We start from the raw sequence: 17,168 nt of genomic DNA, 5'->3' as shown, positions 1-17,168 counted from the left end.
CAGCAACACTTCTGGCTCGACTTTTTTTAGCTCTAGGCAAAACCAAGAACTATGTACACTCCTGACAAACAGCAGGCTCATTCAAGAAGTTATGAAGGGCCAGATTTAGCTCAGCACAAAACACAAGCACTGTTTGCTCGAACCAACTGCAGTTTATGAGTGAAACTGCACAAGTGCCCGTGCAGATCTGCAAACATCAGGTCACCATTTGCTGCTGTGACTCCAACATTTCCACCCCCTCACAGCCCAGTCTGCTGCTGCTCAGCCTTCCTGGCCTGCTGGAGGCTTGAACTCCCTGCTGAGAAGTGGCAATGTTTGCAGCAGGAGCAGTGGGATCCATTCCTTACCCAGCCCTGAGCAAGGGCATTTTTATTGAAGAGGTGAACGAACATCACACAAAGTCTTTCCTTTCTTGCACAGATGTAATGCCTCAGTAACAAATGGAGAAGACAAAAGCTTTTTCCTCCAGCCACATTTTCAGCAGCAGGTGGTGACAGCTATTGCATTCCACAATCCCATGAAACCTCCCCTTTAAGACTTGTAGGAAAAGTCTCACATGAGCGAGTTTGTTGCCACAGTAAGCTTTAGGGACAGACTTATGGAATCTGACAGTCACTGTGCTTTAGAACAGCACCATTTCTTAGCACACACAGAACTTTAGAACCACTTCATTTGAAAAATACCCCAGGTCACTGGCATAATACCCCAGTTCATAATGGCTGAAAAATCCACAGTTTACACAGGCTTCTCTTGTGCACCACCATCAAATTCTGGGAGTAAAATCCATGGTTCAGTCATACCAATGGTTTACATGTGATACATTTGCATAGAAGCATTCAGGACACTTTTATTGTAGTAGTTAATGAAGTCACTGGCAATTTATTTTATGATATATAGAGCTTCTTAATGAAAGGAAAGTTCATTTTACAGATAAGTAGAGGGATTAATTTGGTCAAGGTCACATGGAAAGTCCATTTCTGAGCTGGAAAGAGCACCAGAACCTGGGTGTCTGTTCTGCTTTTACATAAGACACATGATGCCCAAACTAAGAAAGGAATTTTAATCTGAAACCATCTTTTCCTTTTGCAAATACAAGTATTTAAATATCTTAGCCATACAGGGTGCTCCCTTGCTCAAGAGCAAGATATATAACATTGCACTTCAGAAGAACTCTGAAGCTCACTATTTTACAGATTAAATTAGATTCGATATATCCACAAAAAACTTTTGTGGGGTTGGGAGCTATATTATAACCAAGAGAAAAAGTTCACAGTTAATAAAAAAGTTATGTTGAAATGAGCTAAAAGTGCAGTTCAGATTTTGGAGAAACTGAAATGACTGATGCAGACTTTCAATACTGTACATTCTGAACTCACTGGACTATAACTTGACCCCACTCTATGATCACATTTCATATTCTATAAAAAAGAAATTGGGTAATACAGGAATATTCAGATATAAATTTAAATACCCTTAGAAAAGCCAGACAAAAAGCCCCACAGGACAACTGGCATATCAGTCTCTGTGTGGCAAGTGTCAAATGGCACTAATACTCAGAGATTCATTTCACCTTTTCTGGAAAAGCACACTCACTTTTATTAGTAGGTGTTCACTGTCGCCCTTTTTCACTGAAACAAGGCCAGATTCCATTATTCTATGTAATCCTAGGATTCATTTTAGCATACAGAAACTGACAAAGTAAATACCAGGGTTGTTACTCCTTTAATCCTGAATTTTGCTTCCAGATTTTTTCAGCCTGGATCTTATTAACTCCTGCACTTCAGTTCTCTCCAATTAAAAACTCTCAAAAATGCAGCACTTTATGGATCAGAGCCATTACACAGGAATTAGAAAGCAATGGATACAGACAGTTAAGAGCAAGCTTTAAAACCCACAGCCCACTACTAACTGATCACACAGATGGATCTATACTCACTGGAAATTTCTAGGCAATCCTCAAATGCTCAATTCTCATGCTGAACAGATTTCACATTAGCAGCATCCAGGAGATTCTCCTTGAACCAAAATAAAAGCAGAAATTCAGCAAACAGGCAGCTGGAGCAGGACAACATCCAGCTCAAGCAGGATCTAATCCTGCTGCAATGCAACACTCAACTGCAATATGTACTTTGAAATTATTTATCCAAGACAAGGCATTAGTTAGGCTCCATCAAGCTCCTGGTTGCTTGGCCACCCACTGTTAGGCTTAAATTGGCTTTACTGGCATAGAATTGACTATTTACCACATCGATATGGAATTGAGCATTGTGGTTCAAATGCTTAGTGAAACTTCCCAGCAAGGGATCCATCTTTGCAAGACATAATGAAGACTCATTCAGTAGAAAACACTCATAAATCCTGCACAATCTGCATGGTTTTATCAGGGATTAGTCTCCTGTTATAGAAATCAATATTTCCATGAGTGTATCATGTTTATGCTGGCACCAAGCCTTAACCAACCCAACAGTTCTACTGGCCTGGCTAATTTTAGTCAGAACAACTTGAATACAAGCCACAAAATAATAAACAGGGGAGATGAACACAACCCACTGCAAAAGACTTTTTATCACCCTGATCTTTGGAACTGCACTGCCATCACACTACACCTTGCTACAATGATCACAGCTTGGCACGATGAGGTTGGCATCACCATATAAGTTAATAATTTCTTGCCATCCACCTCATCTAAAGATCAAACTTCAAAGTCAGTACGTTTGTCCATTTGCAGTGTTCTGAAGCTGGCATGTTGGAGAAAGCCACAAAGCCAAGAACACACCCTCAGCTTTTAAAACTGTCATGGGAACAGCAATACTAGACAACAAGATTTCAATGCACCATCAAAGAAAATGCTAGAGTTCTGCAAACCACACAAGGAAGAGAGAGACAGAAGTAAGAATAAGGTTGTGGAATGTCCCAACTAAGAAAATCTACAAAACCAATTTTAATTGTGATTTTAGAAGGAAAACCAGCTACTATAGGAGGACAAAAGAACACTAAATGACGTGTAGATTATATGATTCTAATACATGTGAAAAACCAAAGTCATATTTTGCCATATTGAGCAACTCACATTATTTTAGACCTTGATTTTCTACTAAATACAGCAGAAGCTGCACTACAAGCACTGCCAGAAGGAACCTTTCTGCAAAGACTGTAAGGAGAGTTACCAGTTTTGTTATGTAACACCTTGGATGAACTGTAACTCAGCCCTGGGTGTTTAGGTGCATACACTGCACAGTTCAGGTAAGACAGCCAGTGATAACAACAAAGGTCAAGATACACACCAGTGCAATAAAAACAGATAATCTGACTCTCAGAATAAAGTCTGGCCATTTTCTGAGCTGGCAGATGGGCATGCATTATTGGCACAGCACAGGACATCAGCTACAATATTTTTTGAGTTATTCAGGTGATCAAAAACTGCATGAAATTGTGGGGAAAACCTCGATGTGAAAACTACACACAGAGACCTAACTGATGTTGTGAAATGCACATTGTGAGGTAGTTCCCTCATCACCCTTAGGAGCAAACAGCCTGAACACCTTCCATCTGGCTGTTTTCTTCACTGAATGTGTTATAATGAAGAAAATTTGCAGATGCTGCTAAGAATTTAAACAATATATATAAAAAAGCGATGACATGAATAGAGACTACCATCCCAATTTTCACAGCTCAGTGTTAGGACAGGCAGCAAGAGGAGAGTTTTCTGAATCAACCTGCAGACATTCAGTAAATCCTCTGCCCCATGCTTGTTGTGCTGAGCAGAGCAGGCCACAAACAAATTATAATGGACAAAGTAGAGACTTGTGTTTGCTTTGTTGGGTAAATAATATCATCTCCAGTTGCCTGAAGACTCTCCCACAAGCTGGAAGGTGCAACTGAGATAAAAAATGTCAAGCAATGCTGTTAGTTTAATTATTACTTTCACTAGACACCTGATTTTTATCCCACATTGTAGACAGAATGAATGGATTAGCAATTCTTATTTGAGATGAGCAGTTAAGATTCTGTCATGATCTGGGGGCAAGAGGAGAGATTCAGCAAGCAGTGTGGTCAGGACTGGGAATTGGCTAAGTAACAGGAAACCTCTCCTTGGAGAGGTCAGTGTATCAGTTGAGCTTTACTCAGCCTCGTCATGCAGTAAATTGCCCTCAAGATAAGGCAGAGGATAAATTCCCTGAGCAGAGCCTGGGCCCTGCAGAGCAGCTCTCCTGCAGCACAGCCATGGCTTTCGACGGCACGTGGAAAGTGGACAGAAACGAGAACTATGAGAAGTTCATGGAGGCTATGGGTAAGGCTCAGCTCTCCAATCCCTTCTGCAGGAAGAACGTCACTCAGCTGAATACAAACCCAGACTGCCTGACAACTACCTTTGGGCCATCATGCCCTTTCACTCTTCTCTGCTCTGCCCCTGCATGTAATTTCAAAATATTCTGAGGTCGGGGGGAAAATGCTGAGAAATATTCTGGTTTTAATTACTCTGCATTAATCTTAAGCAATTCCAAATTTATTTCAGCGGAAAAAAAAAATCTCTATGTCTAGATTTGAGGAAAAGGCTCAGACAACTTGAATGGATAAACTTTAAATCTAATTCTATAGCTGGACTACTATTTTGAAAACATCAAACCAATTTAAACATTCAACAGGGAGGAAATCATCATTCTACAATTTCAGAGAAACATTTGATTCAAGTAATTCTAACATCCTAATATTTACTTGAAGTTTGTACAAAGTGTGCATTATATGGACATAAACCTAACTACTCCAGTTAAGGCAGTGATTTGTATTATATGTGTACTAGTGAACACGGCCTCAATGAAAACTGAAGGACAAATATTTGAGTCAGAACCCTGGAATAAACTCACTTGGCCACATAAAATTGATTTAAAAAAAGACAAATATGATGCTCCAGAGGTTTGGGGGGTTTTTTTCTGATTTATGTTAACTGATTTTTTTAGGTATTGGCATGATGAAGAGAAAGCTGGGAGCCCATGACAATCTGAAGATCACCATCCAGCAAAATGGGGACAAATTTAATGTCAAAGAAGCCAGCAACTTCCGAACCATCGAGATTGAATTTACTCTGGGAGCCAGCTTTGATTACAGCCTGGCGGATGGGACCGAGCTCACTGTAAGGGCCTTCCTGCACAGTTCAGTATTCACTGTGTGACAATGACTCTGTAACATGCAGTTTCCAAATGAATCATGTGTCTTGTGAGTTTGTCATTTCAATTCTCCTTCTGAATTACATGAAATTTTCCTGAACGTGACTGTTCAGGAATGCTTGCAGCTTATACAGCAAAGCATAAGGGAGTCTTCACTGTTAAAGGTTCAAGACTGTACCATGGATCTCAGGGTTCCAGAGAGCCCAAAAAGCAGAGCAAGTAGCAATTTTCATAAGGTGAAATCCAGGTGATTTGCAATTTTACTTCTTCTAATACTCAAGTTCACCACCTAGAGTGGGTATTTGTAAGAAATTACAAATCTCTGTTGATATAATTATTTTAAATTAAGTGTATTGACCAGTAAAAAACACCTAGGTTGGCCATTATGCATTTAAATAAGCCAAGGGTTTCATTAAAATTTCATTTTTACAGCCTTGCTAAAAAGCATTGTTACACTGTTTTAATCTTTTTTTCACTTTTAAGCATTCTACAGCCTTTAAACCAAATCAGTGTCCTAACTGTTGCAAAACATTTGGGCTTTTTTCCCATTATAGGGTGCTTGGACCCTGGAAGGAAATAAACTTGTGGCCACATTTACCAGAAAAGACAATGGAAAAGTGCTTAAAGCAACCAGAGAAATCGTGGGTGATGAACTCGTTCAGGTGAGTTAAGAAGTCATTTACACACAAGTTTGCAATAGAATCAACAGAAGAAGTTTTAAAAGCTTTTCTAAAAGTAGAAAATATTTTCTTCAAACCAAATAACTTCATTTATCTATAGTTAAAATTCTCAGCTGCCTATAAAGAATTTCAAACTCTCTGAACCATAACTGGGAAATGAAACTTTGCAATTCCAGCCACTGATTTTTCCTTCCTAATTTTTTAACAGACCTACCTATACGAAGGAGTTGAGTCCAAGAGATTCTTCAAAAGGGGCTGAGCACTTCACACAGAACTGCACCACAATGAAGGAACAATAAAAGACCATTTTCTACACATCCTCTGCGTGGTTTCCTTTCCCTTTCCATCCCCTCACAGCACCTCCCTAGCAGCAGTTACCTATGTTAAAAACGTGGGCTAGTTCTTCATGTTCCTGTTTTGCCTCGAATGAACAAATTCCCATTACCAAACGCTTTTTAAAATGTCTTCTGTACCAAGTCCTACTGAAGCGCCACAAAGGCTGCAGAAATTATTTTGCATAAGCAGAACTACAATATTTTTTGCACAAGCTCGCAAATGGAAACTTAGTTTCCTTGCAAAGGCATTTATACTGAGAAACAGTTTCTCTGTGCATCTAATATTGCACAAAATTGTGGGAAAACCAAAAATAAATGAGATAGTACAGATGGGGACGAGGCTTAAAAGGGAAGTACTGTCATTGTTTTGCCCCAAATGTCTAACATACTTCATCTACTACACATGCTTAATCAATACTTGCTATATAAAGACAAATCCATCCTTATTTCTATTGACAGAATTTATAAAGGAAAGCTGCTACCCTTAAGTGCTTGTTTAAGAAAAGTAAGCTCTGTTCAGAAGCACCTGCTTGCAATCTCTTAATAAAATCTCTTAATATCTCCTAATATTGAAGCTAAAAAGGGGTAATAGCTACCAAGAGAAAGGTTTTGTTTCACACACTCCTGGGTTTCTGATAATTCTTCTGGACACAAAAACGATAGCCCTGATTTCAATATGGAGTGCACTGGAAGGACTGAGGGTGGCATCACGTTGTGCCACTTCGGTTTTTTTTATTTACTCCTGCAGCTGGGTGTTGGGCACATAAAGCACAACAGAATACACTATTTACATGAACTTTTCCACGTTCGTCCGGTGCACAAGCTCCGACTAACCTTAAGGAGTGTATCTTAAAACAATTTTAATTTTCCTAAACTTCTTCACAACAGGATTCCCAAAAGGTCTTCTAGTTTTTCTCAGAGCATCATCTGCTCTCCATGAAACCGCATCGGGAGGAGTTGGTCAATGTTTATTTCCACACAAGCCCCGGCGCAGGTGACAGGACTGACCGCCTGCTCTTCCCCAGTGTCCGCATCTCACCTGGCAGGGAGCGGCAGCCAGCAGCGCCCGGGAAGGAATGTCAGCCACCAGCACTGCGGAATCCACATTAAGCACCGCTTATCCCAAAAACAGACGGACAAGCAGAAATACTCTCCGCCTCCAGCGCCTTTACTTCAAGAGCCCACCCTACAAGGCAGAGCCTGAGGCGGGGATTGCGGGGCTTTGGCCGGGGCGGGAACGGGGAGGCGGTGCGTGAGGGGGCAACGGTGGAGCTGTGCCTGAGGCCGGGATTGCGGAGCTTCCCTGAGGCGGGAATAGTGGGGGCTTTGGCCGAGGCGGGAATGGCGGGCCGGTGCCTAAAGCGGGGATTGCAGGGCTTTGGCTGAGGCGGGGATTGCGGGGCGTTCCTGAGGCGGGAATGGGGGGGAAGCTTTGGCTGGGAGGAGCGGGCCGGTGGAGCGGGCCGGTGCTTGAGGCGGGGATTGCGGGGTTTTCCTGAGGCGGGAGTGGCGGGGCTGTGCCTGAGGCGGAGACTGCTGGGTTTTCCTGAGGCGGGGATAGCGGGCTTTCCTGAGGCGGGAATGCCGGGGCTCTGCCTGAGGCGGGGATAGCGGGCTTTCCTGAGGCGGGAATGGTGGAGCCTTTCCTGAGGCGGGAGGGCCGGGGCGGTGCCTGAGGCGGGAGGGGCGGGGCCGCCGGGCGTGACCTTGGGGGCGTGGCCGTGGTACGTGCGCTCCGTTCCCATTGGCCCCGTACCCGGAAAGGCCGCTGGCGCCTGCGCGGTGGGGCCGCCGCCCTGCATCCCCCTTCCGCCGAGGAGATGGAGGCGGCGGCGCGGCGGCGGCCGCGGGAGCCGGAACGGCGGGAGCGGGACGATGGTGGGCGGGTGATGTCCCCATCCCTATCGGGACAGTCCTACTGGCTGGACCTGTGGCTCTTCATCCTCTTCGACCTGGCGCTTTTCCTGCTTATCTACCTGCTGCCCTGAAGGCGCGGCCCAGGTGAGGAGCCGCGTTCGGGGGCGGTCGGTCTGTCGGTCGGTCCGTCGGTCGGTAAGCTCCGACGGGCTGTGCCCCTGGAGGAAAGGGTCCGCTTCAGGAGCGAGCCCCTGGGAGCAGCCTTGGCATTCCCACAGCCCCGCCTTGAAGGAGCACAAATTCCTCTCAGGAAAATGGAAATGATTCCAAGCCACAGCCAGCTTTGTTTATTTGTTTGCGAGATTTATTATCCGCCGTCTCTTCAGGAGGTGTAATTGATGCTCCTTACATGTCAGTGTGCTCTGAAAGGCTGTGCAGCGCTGCGAGCATAACCAGACCTTTTCTGTTCCCTGTAGGGCCATCGCCACCGAGGGAATTCTCACCTATTTCGCACCTTACGAACACCGGCGGTGGAGAGGAGGACAATTTGTGCGGGATAACCAACAGGGAACACGGCTCCACTTGAGTGTGGGTGGAGGAGGCACATTTCTGTACTGTGCTATACCGTGATGGAGCTCTGTGTGTCACAAGTGTCACTGTTGGGTTTGGCCTGTGTCCTGAGCCGTGCCTTGGAGATCCCGTAAGACAGACTGACTGTGCTTTGTGATTAGTGCCTAAAGGTGTGCTGGGCAGACATGGAAGTGTGCACTGTGTGAATAAAATCCACTGAAAGAACACCCTGCAGAGTGGCTGAGAATAAAACCCAGCTCTTCTGTACACTGAAGTTGTAGCTCAGACCTGTGCCCTCAACAGATGAAGCTTGGCCAGCTGTTCTGCTTCCAAAAAGTTAAGCCTGATGGGTTGATGCTGGTTGGTTTTCTATAATACATCTCTCTGTTTTTTCTTTCTTTACTTTCAGCAGTTACTGCACCCTCTGAGGCTCAGTATTTATAGATATAAATATACACATATATAAACATGTCAGTGTTTAACCCAGCAGCAGTGTCTTGTCCTCACTTTCTGATTAAGATAAATCAGGTTCTGCTTTCCTTGCTAGAAACTGTGAAGGAGGAGCTTACAAAAGCAGCCTTGAGTCACTGGCAGATGACACATAAAGATCCCTCCTCCTCCCCACCCATGGATGGTATAATAGACAGTGGCAGGTAATTAAAAGGTTTCAACATCAATTTCCTCTGTCTCACTAGAGGGAGACTTTCAAAGTTGTGTTAAAGGAAGGAGTCTTTTGCAGTCTTCAGAGAAAGAAACAGGAGCTGAGCACATGGAGTGAACTTTTTGCCAGGGCACATTTGGGGGAAGCATTTTCAAGCTATGGGTGAAGGGGATTCAGTTTTCTTTAGCATTTTTCCCTTGGGAATACTAATTTCTAGTTCTGAGAAGTACAGTCCCTGCCTGGTGGTTGTTTTTTTTCCAGGAGTGCATAAAACAAAATAACTGGATTGCAGATACTTGCAATGCTAAGTGGTTCAGTGTCTTCTCACACAATAAATGAAAATGGCCCAGAATGAGGTTAAATAGGATTTGGGATGCAAAAATAGACAGGTGCTCTTTCTTTTATTTTTATTCAATTGTGAAGACAGTTTTGCTGCTGGCAGTGGTTTGTTCCATGTGTCAGCCCTGTGCTGTGAGAACAGAGATGCTGTGCCCTGCTGGCATTTCTCATCATGGCTGCAGCTACCTGTGAGGTCAGGGTGGTTTCAGAGATCTTGACTCAAGGTGCACAGGAGCCCTGAGCTGTGACTGCATTCTCACAAACACCACAAGGGGAGTTGCAGTTTTTCCTATCAGGCATTAAAAAGACAAGCTCACTACATTCACTACCTTTTTTTATCCCCCTTCTGGCATGATATCACATGGGATGGCATGAAATCCCCAGGGAACAACCTATTGGGAAAAGACTGTAATGTTACTGCATTTCTTTTTTCATAAGGGAGACAGGTGAGGTTTAAAGGCTATTAAAGCTTAGGAAGTTGAATTTCAAACTATTTTCCACTAATTTAGTTTTCTCCTTCAGCCAGATCTGACATGAAAAGTTTTGCTTATCTCAGAAAACATAAGAGCTATCAAAGTGCAGGCTGGTGCTGCACTGGGCTCCAGCTGTTCCATAGGCACATGGAGCTCCTAAGCACAGAGATCCAGGTGAATTTTGCTTATCCCTAGTAAAGACAGTAAGGTATCCCATGAATCTGTCAATCACTTGTCACCAAATCTGTGGGATTATGGTATGAAAATGGCTTCATGCATTTCATAGCTGTTTAAAAAGTTTAATCTATTTAACAGCTTTATGTAGAAATACTTCAGAAGATGAATTTTCCTGTTCAGAAAAGGTGACCAGACCACCATCTCCACAAAAACTTTGAACCATCAGTTAGCAGCATTATCTGTCATGTTAAAAATCTAGTTCTGGACAGACAACTTTTTTTGGTTTTTTTAAACAAGAAACACAAAAAGAACAGACAATAAAGATTTAAAATTTTTATCTTGATATTTCGAACAAGTAGAACTTTACAAGTAAATATTCCTAAAGACTGAAAAATATATTAATTACAAGACTCATTAATTTCTTTACTGTTACAAAAATTGTCTAGGCTCTTATACAAATCTATAGCTGGGAGGGGACATTTATAAAAAAATAAATAGGCACCCTAGGTAAGTTAAAACAAGTTATCACATATTAGTTAGCAAATATTACATACATACATACATGGAGTGCAGAGGCAAATATAAAAATGAAGGTGCCTTGATTAGCTGTCTGTTTAATCATGAAATACCTGGTAAACATGGGTCACAGAGGAAGCTGTCTGGTGAGATTGCTCCAAGCTAAGCAAGGAAACTGAAGTACACCTAAGTTACTGCAGCTACTTTAGAGAGGAGTTTACCAGTTGTGCTTACTGGGAGCAGAGTTCATTGGTATCAGTAAGAGGCATTCATATTGCTCATGGTACAGAAGTATCAACATTGCTATGCATGTTTAAAAATAAGTGTTCTGACATCATTCACAGTTGTTGCTGTACTATCCATACATAAAAATACTGTCATTTCAAATACAAGATTTTTTTTTGTTTTTTGCAAAACATAATTTTACAAATTATACATTATTTACAAATTCCAATAATCTCGGTTTTTACACAGGTATTAGAGGACAGTTGTACTTAACTGGCTGTGTATATTATGTAACATGGCTAGGTGAACTAGAAAAGTTTAATTTACAGGTTCTGAAATCTCTCTTAAAAATATTACAAGAGGAATCACCCAAGTTCTTACATTTTTAGTGTTCTTCTGTATTCAATATATTTTCCTACAAAAAGATCATTGTTTAAGTTGCTGTTTACTAGCAGCCATACAGAAACATGCATAGTATTTTCACTATAAATTCTAGAATTCATTTCTTCCCCAAGTGCTACAACAAATTTTGATCAAGAAGGTAGAAAGGTTAATCTGAGATACCTGGTTTGTTGCATATATATCATGTTCCAGTTCTACTGTAAGGTACATGTTACTTAAAAGAAAAAAAAAACTGACCTTGCCACAGAATAACCAAAACTACTGTTTAAATGTTTACCTTGGATAATTGTGCTAAACAATTGCCATGATTTGGTTGAACCACTAAAACACATGTACATAAGGTTATGAACATGAAAAAAAGCTTTTCTGATTTCTTATTATTTTCATAATAAAAGGCATTGATGTTTAGGTGTAATCAGCAGCACCCCAAGTTAACACTCCAATATGATAAATGGAAAAATTTTACCTTTTTAGGTTGTGCCAGGCTTTTCTATGCTGCCTCAGCACTCAGTAGATAGTTCTGTGCACTGATTTACCTAAACAGATAAAAGCCAAATAAATTTTCCTCCTTGTTACTGAGATAAGTCAGGTTAACAAAAGACAAGGTAAATTCCAGAGCTGCCAAAACTGGAGAAGAGTGATAGAGCAGAGAAAGAGGAACTTGTTCTTTCCATACTCCCTTAGCCACCAGTCTGGCTGCACATTCAGCCTGACCTGCTAATGCAGACCATATCCACGTGTAGGACTGATCCAAATGGGAAAACATGTTGGTAAAAAAAAAAAGAAAAATGAAAAAAAAAAAGTCAAAATGTGTGATCCCCATGAACCTGGAAAATAAAGGGAAGTTTAATAAATAGCAGCATTGACTTGGCATGCAATTGTAGAATAAGTCAGAACTGAACGTAAGTAGGAATTACTTCTAAAATGTTACAAAATTAATCTGTCATAGTTGCATAACTCTGTATTTAAAATTAGCATCCTATTCTGTTATACTGGTTTGTAACTTAGGAAGTTAAATTTAATAAGTTAAAGTATACAGCTTAAAGGAAAAAATCTGATAAACATGTTTAAAAATGTACACTAACAGAGCAGAGGTATTAATAGGAAAGCATTACTGCAGTTTACTTCAATTCCCTTTGAAAGTCTAATTTAACACTTGCAAACCAAAATGGTTTTTAAAGAAGTATTATTATTAAGGCTTTTCAAATAAAAAAGAAATCCTCTGGGTAAACTTGCATTAAAGACACTTGAAGGTTTGTGAAAGCACAGACTACGAGAGACATCGCTTGAAAAAACCATGTCACCTCCTGCTACCTCTGAGGATAAATACTGCTCTGTCGTGACTTCATGTACTGCATTAGTTGTGGTAGCATGCTTCTCCCTTTTGTTAGTCTAAGAACAGTGACCACAGCCTGAAGGAACGCTTCATACACTGCAGCTAACCACATCTTCTTACAGAGTTAGTGACATCCAGCTGATCCCACTGCTGCAAGGTGTGCACGCCCAAGGGACCACATGGATACAAACTGAAGAAGACAAGCTGAGTAACAGAGGTAAGCATTAAGGCAACTAGAGTAACAAATCCAAGAACCACAAGTTTAGCACCTCTTCTCTTTGCCTCTATTTGCATATTTGTTTGAACAGTCACAACTCCTAAGCAAGTACAGCCAGCTGGGTACCTGGTTATCACACACACACACAGATTTGAGGTTGTGCCCCTTTACAGACATCATGAAACGCTGAAGTCACATCAAGGTGTGGGCTTCTTGAAGAACCTATCGACTGCAGTGTATTCCTTCTGCATTTGCCTTGTACCTCTGTTCAGGGGTGGGATGCCTGGGCTCCAGAGTGGCGGGGTATGTGGCATTCAGATCTACTGCAGCTGCTGGAGAATGCTTCTCCTTGTGGAAGCTTCCACTCTCTGTGAAATACAGCTTGGGTCTCTGGTGGTACTTGAGCCTGTAGGTGTCAGTCATGCAGCTGTCTACTGAGAAGTAAGTGGTGAGGGACACGTTGTCACTCCCATCCGCATAGGCAGGGCTGGGTCCCGTGTGGCGAGATCCTTTCTTCAGCATGTTCTCAGACACGGTCCAGAACTCATTAACTGATAAGCGAGGTGGAGAATCCGGTTTATGAACAAACACTTCGTTCCCTGGAAAGGGCTCCTTGAGCCTTTGTTCAGCTGGGACTGCACTTGCTTCTGCTGCAGACTTTGAAGGTGCACCTGTTTGCCTCAAGGGACTATTTCGCAACGCTTCTGTTGATTTCACATCTGCTAGCGAGTTATTCTCTGATCCTGCCAAAGTGCTCAGAGCATATTTCTTTGGGGGTAAAGGGGGAGGAACGTTCTGGTACACGGCTTCAGGCACCCAGAGGGGATCTGCCCTCCGGAGCAGGTGCCCCATGTGCTCACTGGGAGGGACGGGCGGCACCGCCGGGATTTCCTGCAGGCCCTGAGGTGCACAGGGCACCAGCCCCGCCTTGGGGCCCAGAGTGTGATGGGACAGACTCCTTGGGTGGTGGGACTGCGGCTGGGCAGGGGGGGGAAAGTCGCTGTGGATGGGCTTCCTGCCACAGGCATTGTCTGGGAAGGGGTGGGGCACGCTGTCTGCACAGAACACCGGCACGTTCAGCTTCTCAAACCTCTCTGTGTGGAGCCACTCGCAAGGGCTCGGCTCGCTTGCCTTGTTCCTGCTGTCTGACTTCACAATCTCTTTGACAGCTGGCTGCAGAACTGATGATGGGAAAAATTTCCTGTTGGTCTCAGGCATTTCAACTCTAAAATACAAAACCACACAGGATGTGAGTATCCATAAAAACATATGAAAAGGCTCAGATAACAGGGATTTTTTCAAATACACTCTTGGTAAAACTGCTGAAATATTCAAACCAACAAGAGTTAGGATCTGTTCAACAGGATACAGCCCTTGGAGTTGGATTAAATTACTCCAGAGTTCCTTTCATTTGAAATGTAAATGTGCCCCAAGAAGGTAAGACAAATTCCTTCAACATTCAGGACTCCACTCTCTTCTAAACGTCCTTGTGACTCTTATACATCCTTTTTCAAATACTGGATGCTACTTTAAGTTGATAGATTTGTATTTACATTCCTCATTTTTAGGAGATATTGAGCACTTAGAGTTCATATTAGAACAACAAGATACAGCAGTAGCTTCTAAACACAAATAAACTCTTTTCCCCCTTCCAGGCAAATCTTTCAAAGCTTTATGGGGTGACTGCACTAATCACAAATTGGTTAATTACTGCATGTAGCATAAAATTCCAAACAGGAAAATGTTAAATCCCTCTGTTTCTGGTAAGATGGTTTCAAACCATCTAAGCCAATTGGTGACGTTGTCAGCATCAAAATTAAAGACAGAGTTTAGACTTATCAATTATGCAAAATTCAAAAGGAATTGCCTGTCAAAACTATTGAGTGCTTTAACTTGTCAATGCTTAATATTGATCATAGTAACACAACAGAAATCAGTATTTCTTAAACTATTACAGAGGAATATGCCAGTACTGCTTACCTCTTTACTGGAGGACTGGGCACCTGCAAATGTAATTCTGTTGGGAAACCAACATGAGGATGAGGTCTGTAGTTAACTTCAGAATTGATCTGGTCTTTCCTCAAATCTGGGGCTAGAAAAAAAAATATTTCATAGTTAACACATGTAAAATCCAATTCCTTCTTTGTAATTCCTCAGAGATTACAGAAACAAAGAAAATACAACAGGGCAATCTCTTTCAAGATTTGAGATTAATCAAAAGAACCATTTTGAAGATAATCTGCACAGATGGCCAGATCTTAGAATTTGGAGGAAATTTTCTGCATTTTCTTGTTACCAGGAAATAGGTAATTATCACAATTTTGAAGTCCTGTAGACATATTTTCAAGATCACCTTAATATTTAATCTGGGGAAAAGCACATTTTCAAAGGAAGCTTTTCTTAAAAGGGTGTTTATTCAAACATCCAAAGTCATTTAAATGACAAAATAAAACTATGACTTCTAAAAATTCATTATGTGTTACAGTAATTAAACAGAATGAATACTGCAGAGATGGGGGGTGGTTTAGGTTGTTCTGTTTGTGGGTTTTAGCAGCTCAAACCCTAGAGCAGGCTGTAAGGCTCACAGAGACACTGGGCAGACAAAGAGCACGGTCACCCACGTGCCCCAGACACACAGCACTGAGTGCCTGGGCCAGCACTACTGCACTCCCACTCCTCAAGCTCCTTTTATTCCCAGGCAAAGAATCCTTCCCTGAAAATACACAAGTTCTGAGCAAGGCAGCTCCTAGTGAGCAGGAAATAAAGGAAGCATTGAAGTGTTCGTGTCAACATCACACAGCATAAACCACTCACTTGGCAAGTGACAAGCAGCAGTCTATTTGTTTAGAGACAGACACTCCACATCTTCCTAATGCCATGATTAGCCCATTAATATCAGTCACCTGCTCTGAAGTCACTCAAAGGAATGGCTTCTTATTTTTATTATTATTATTATTAATACAATGGCTTATTTTGGCTGTGTACAGACTACACTCATAACTGCTACACCTATTTCACTTGTTATTTCCTTAAGTTTTAAATATTTAAAGTCTTGGAAGTCTTTAGACTCGTGAACATGTGAGCCAAAACCCCAACAACAGAGCAGAACTGAAGTGAAAACTGTGGGTGTTGCTGTTGGGTGACACTTGTTTTGAGGGTCAGTATCTGCCCTATGTTTAGGTGATGTGAGACTTTTAAAGACATGAAATCTTTCACCAAGAACACAGGTAGCGGAGGCTAAAGCAGCACACAGCTCAAGAGACAAAGCCACCATATGGCTTTCCTCAAGTCTTGAGATGAAAAAATTTTAAAAAGTCATAATAAACAATACCACAACCTTAGAAATAACATTTATGGGAAAATATTCTTACTAATGAGCTCATGCGAGGCACAAGTAATTAACCTGAGAGTTCAAAACAGCTTGTGTGCCACGGAGCTGCCTAGCAGAGAGATAACCAGCACTGAGGTAGTATTTCACACAGAAATATTTCATTCTGCCGCAGGCTGGGATGATTTCCCTGCAATCCCGATTCCCGGAGGAACCGGGAGGGGGCAGCAGAGGCACACCCAGCCGCGCCAGGCGCTCCGTGCCTGCGGAATTCCAGCCAAATTAAAAATAGATGTGTTATTTTCCTTCTGCTGACAGGACAGCCATGCACGGCTAAAACCAGCCGCCGGCTCGATTGGGAATTTTGGCTCTATGTTCTCTGCAAACCTAAATATGGGACACACAAGCCCTGCTCGGCTGGAGCCCGGCCTCCTTATCAATGGGTCATTAAGAGCTGAGCAATAAACGAAAGGTAATTGTGTTCTGATATATAAACCAGTCTGCTGTTAAGATTTACAGACATCTATTTTCACAGCTGGGTAGTCAATCCAGATTTTCAAGAGATGAACATCCAATCTACAGGTAGCACTAGGCCCACAGACAGGACCAGCAAGGTCTTGTCTAATATATCTCCATTTACACAGACAGAACATGTGCAAAAATCTACCAAGTCCAGCTTCTGTGGGGAAAAAAATCCCAAATAAAAATAAACACAAAACCCCAATGGAAACCTCCAACAAAAACTCAACTCCACATTAAATTCAGCTTCCTCTTTATGGGTTTTAACTGCATGCTTCCTGGAATTTTTTTTAAGATTTCCTAAGTTGTCAGTAAAAAAACCCAGCAACAAAGCAGAATACTTATTGTAACAAATATTTGTGGGCAAA

General features: G+C 42.1%; 2 protein-coding genes across 3 annotated transcripts in view; one reads left to right on the top strand and one right to left on the bottom strand.

Moving 5' to 3' along the window:
• Nucleotides 1-4,205: 4,205 nt before the first annotated feature.
• Nucleotides 4,206-6,160, top strand: FABP2 (fatty acid binding protein 2). Its single transcript, XM_058024549.1, has 4 exons — nt 4,206-4,291; nt 4,959-5,131; nt 5,720-5,827; nt 6,054-6,160. Exons 1-4 carry the CDS (start codon nt 4,225-4,227, stop codon nt 6,102-6,104), a joined length of 399 nt encoding a protein of 132 aa, XP_057880532.1. The 5' UTR covers nt 4,206-4,224; the 3' UTR covers nt 6,105-6,160.
• Nucleotides 6,161-8,744: 2,584 nt separating this feature from the next.
• USP53 (ubiquitin specific peptidase 53) overlaps nt 8,745-17,168 on the bottom strand; it is a 30,239-nt gene continuing 21,815 nt past the window's right edge. For both annotated transcript variants that reach the window (XM_058024063.1, XM_058024064.1), the window contains exons 15-16: nt 14,934-15,045; nt 8,745-14,178 (exon numbers count right to left, since the gene is read on the bottom strand). In XM_058024063.1, coding sequence (XP_057880046.1) covers nt 13,176-14,178; nt 14,934-15,045 — 1,115 coding nt within the window. In that variant the 3' untranslated portion in view covers nt 8,745-13,175. The remainder of the gene's footprint in view (nt 14,179-14,933; nt 15,046-17,168) is intronic.

Source organism: Melospiza georgiana, chromosome 5 (assembly GCF_028018845.1).
Source record: "Melospiza georgiana isolate bMelGeo1 chromosome 5, bMelGeo1.pri, whole genome shotgun sequence".
NCBI classification, from domain to species: Eukaryota; Metazoa; Chordata; class Aves; order Passeriformes; family Passerellidae; genus Melospiza; species Melospiza georgiana.
The sequence above is the reverse complement of the archived record's forward strand: the minus strand, read 5'-3'. Positions and strand labels throughout refer to the sequence as shown.